The sequence below is a fragment of the Chaetura pelagica genome, unplaced genomic scaffold (genome assembly GCF_000747805.2).
Source record: "Chaetura pelagica isolate M959 unplaced genomic scaffold, ChaPel_1.0 scaffold311, whole genome shotgun sequence".
Taxonomy (NCBI): domain Eukaryota; kingdom Metazoa; phylum Chordata; class Aves; order Apodiformes; family Apodidae; genus Chaetura; species Chaetura pelagica.
This window is the reverse complement of record NW_009952152.1, coordinates 219,559-223,267: the sequence shown is the minus strand read 5'-3', so window position 1 is coordinate 223,267 and position 3,709 is coordinate 219,559. Positions and strand designations below refer to the sequence as shown.

Here is a 3,709-nt window from a genome sequence, read left to right as displayed (position 1 = left end):
GCCCATCTCCGCGGGTCACGGCCCCCAGGGGTGGGGGTCGCAGTTCCTCGCGGTGCCGGGTCCCACCCCCCACCGTGTGTCCAGCGTGAAGGGGAAAACAAAGGGGGAAAAGTGCTTTACTGTGGGTGTGAGGCTGCCCAGAGAGGTGTCCCTCTCTGGAGACATTCCAAACCCATCTGGACACGTTCCTGTGTGATCCTGCTCTAGCCAGGGAGGTTGGAGCTTCAGAAGTTCCTTCCCACTCTCACCACTCTGTGACTATAAGAAGGGGTCCCCAGCCCAGTTGTCCTCTCCCCTCTGCTGTGTGGGGACCTGCCAGGCTGGTTGTGGAGCAGCAGTGTCACCTCTGTCCTGCCTCTGCTCACAGTGACCTGGAGAAGTCTGTGGAGAAGATCCAGAAGGATTTGACCCACAACCACCGGCTCATCCCAGTGCAGGAGCTGGAGGAGAAGGCCGTGGTCCTCAAGCAGCTGGGGGAGACGTTGACAGACCTCAAGGGTGAGGAGATGGCTGGTTCTGGGGTTGGGTGGCAAGTGGAGCCTGCCTGCATCTCCCCTCTCCATCCTCACACTCGTGGGATGCTCCAGGTTTCCTGCTCCCTCTGGGTTTGCACACTGGTGCTCACCTGCACCTCCCTGCTCCATCCCTCCCACGGGGGCAGGCAGGCACCAGGAGGGGGGTTCCCCTGGTGACCCCCAGCTCTCCCCCCATCAGCCCAGTTCCCCAGCCTGCAGAGCAAGATGCGGGTGGTGCTGCGGGTGGAGGTGGAAGCCGTCAAGTTCCTCAAGGAGGAGCCGAACCGCCTGGACGGGCTGCTCAAGCGCTGCAAGACAGTGACAGACACCCTGGCCCAGATCCGCAGGTGAGCCCCCCACCCCGGCCCCACAGCCCCCCCAGAGCTCACCCTGGCTGCCCCCCACGTAGTCGCATCTTCTGCCCCTTATGAGAACCTTGGAGGGCACAGCTGGTCCCTTCAGCTGTCCCTGTGCCCGTCACGTCTGTGCTGATGCCCTCTGTGCATTATGGATGCAAAGCCCAAGGGCTGTAGAAAATAAAAAAAAGGCTCATTTCTCTGCTAAGGAACTAAAAATTACCCTCAGTCGTCTCCAGTGTCCATGTGGGAACCCATCTTTCTAAACTGGCTTTTCCTGATCACCTGGAAAAAAAGTGTCCTCCTACAGCCAGCCAGAGAGTGTTTTGGGAAATCTCTTTCCTGAGGAGCACAAAAATGTTCTGCTGGGGAAAAATCATCTTCCAGATACAAGGCTCGTGCGTGGGGCTGAGCCCACCTGCCTCCTCCCATCACCACACCTTTTGGGGTGGCTTCTGGCTCAGCCAGGCTCCAGCACCAGCCTTGCCTCAGGCTCATTGCTGCCCTGCTTTGCTGCAGAAACAAGCTCGGGTGATCAGGCAGCCTCTGAATCTGCCTCCCTGTCATTCCCAGTCCTAATCACTTCGGATCCAAAGGGCATTTTCAGACAGATCTGACAGGGCAGGATTCAGAGAGATACAATTTCCTGCAAGGTTCATAAAAATGGACAGTGAGGTAGAGGAGCTTGTTTGTGTGCTCCCCAAGAGAGGCTGTAGCATCAACTCCAACCCCTTCTACACATCAGGGAACCTGGGACAAGGGGGAACAGTTTCAAGCTGGTAGAGGGAAATTTAGGTGAGACATGAGGAGGAAATTCTTTGGTGTGAGGGTGGTGAGAGCCTGGCCCAGGTTGCCCAGGGAAGCTGTGGCTGCCCCATCCCTGGCAGTGTTGAAGGGCAGGTTGGGTGGGGCTTGGAGCAGCCTGGGCTGGTGGGAGGTGTCCCAGCCCATGCAGGGGGGTTGGGACTAAATGAGCTTTAAGGTCCCTTCCCCCCAGTCCTTGCAGCCACCCAGCACCTTTGCTCTGTCCCTGGCAGGCAAGTGGACGAGGGCGTGTGGAGCTCCCCCAGCAACCTCAGCCAGTCCCCCAAGAAGGTGGCCCCTGAGACAGACTTCAGCAAAGGGCTGGATCTGGAGATGCCCACCAGCCCCCCAGTGAGCCTCCACCACCTCAGGGCTGCCACCGAGACCCTGGGCATGCCCAGCTTTGGGCACAGCCCCCCCCAGACCCAGACCCACCCTTCCAAGAGCAATAACTCTTCCCGAGCTCCGGAGATGGTACCTGCCAAGACCCAGACAGGGCCAGAGACCCCCAGCAAGAAGAGTGCAGACAAAGCTGTATCTGTGGAGGTGAGAGCCTGGGGTGGGGGGGCATTCCTCAGCTGGGGGGCTCTTCTGGAAGGTCTATTCCTATGGGTTCCAGCTGAAATTTGGAACAGGAACAGGGTCCATCTTCCTCCTTGTTGGGTTTGCGGCCAATGGGATATCTGGGGTTTGAGCCTCTCACTGTGAGGAGGACATTGAGGGGCTGGAGGGTGTCCAGACAAGGGCAATGGAGCTGGGGAAGGGTCTGGAGCACAAGTCTTACTGTGTCTTATCACGATTTCTTCACTGAGAGTGTTGTCAGGCCCTGGCAGAGGCTGCCCAGGGGAGTGGTGGGGTCACCATCCCGGGAAGGATTTAAAAAGCATGTAGATGTGGTGCTGAGGGACGTGGTTTAGTGGTGGCCTTGGCAGTGCTGGGTTAATGCTTGGACTTGATGACCTTAATGGTCTTTTCCAACCAAAATTATTCCATGATTCTGGAGGGTGGGGAGCTCTGGGTGATGCCAGCAGCCTTGGGAGCCACCCCCAAGTGCATATGTTGGGGTGCACAGCTTGGAGAAGGGGTCAGCACTGGCCTTCCCTACCCCCCCTGGGCTTGGCAGGAGGTTGGGGAGGTACAGCTGGGCTGTGGGTCACATCCTGCCTGCAAGGGCGGGCACAGCTGGTGTGTGGCTGGGGGGCTGCAGCAGGATCTGCCTCTTGGTCCACAGGCTGCCGAGCGGGACTGGGAGGAGAAGCGGGCGGCGCTGACCCAGTACAGCGCCAAGGACATCAACCGCCTGCTGGAGGAGACACAGGCCGAGCTGATGAAGGCCATCCCCGACCTGGAGCTCGCTGCCAAGCACAACCAAACCACGGGCAGCAGCAGTGCTGCCTCCACCCCCGAGCACAAGCCCTCCAAGCCTCAGCACGCAGCAAAAACGGGGGGCAAAGGGGACCCCAACGGCCGCCGGGGCTCAGGTACAGGGTGGGGAGGACATGGAGCCACCTCTGCATCCCCGGGGGCTGCCTGGTCCTGCATGTGCCCTGGCCGTGCTGTCCCCAGTGGGGCTGCCCCCCAGGGGGGGAGGTGTGTGGGTAGGGGAGCCTCGGGTGTCGTATGAGAGGGGCAGGGAAAGGTCTCGTGCCCTCACAGCACCGTTTGTGCCCAGACGAGCTGACGGTGCCGCGATACCGGACCGAGAAACCTTCCAAATCTCCTCCCCCTCCTCCTCCCCGCCGGAGCTTCCCCTCCTCCCACGGGCTGACCACGACCCGCAGCGGCGAGGTCATCGTCACCAGCAAGAAGGAGCCCGGGTTCATGAAGGTAGGGAACCACGGGATGGACCCAGCGGGTCCCTGTTGGAGAGACCAGCCCTGGAACGACCCCCAGAGCCCTCACCACCTGCCGACCCCTTGCAGAAGGCCGAGTCGGAGGAGCTGGAGACCCAGAAGCCGCAGGTGAAGCTGAGACGGACGGTGTCAGAGGTGGTCAGGCCGGCGTCCACCCCCCCCATCATCGCCTCTGGCATCA

The 3,709-nt window shown here is 60.5% G+C and overlaps 1 protein-coding gene across 1 annotated transcript in view; it reads left to right on the top strand.

Moving 5' to 3' along the window:
• SRCIN1 (SRC kinase signaling inhibitor 1) overlaps positions 1 to 3,709 on the top strand; it is a gene marked incomplete at its 5' end in the record, with an annotated part of 22,124 nt that overhangs the window by 3,979 nt on the left and 14,436 nt on the right. The window contains 6 exons of the mRNA XM_010007009.1: positions 368 to 498; positions 715 to 862; positions 1,909 to 2,221; positions 2,907 to 3,156; positions 3,348 to 3,502; positions 3,598 to 3,696. Of these exons, the coding sequence (XP_010005311.1) occupies positions 368 to 498; positions 715 to 862; positions 1,909 to 2,221; positions 2,907 to 3,156; positions 3,348 to 3,502; positions 3,598 to 3,696 (1,096 nt within the window). The remainder of the gene's footprint in view (positions 1 to 367; positions 499 to 714; positions 863 to 1,908; positions 2,222 to 2,906; positions 3,157 to 3,347; positions 3,503 to 3,597; positions 3,697 to 3,709) is intronic.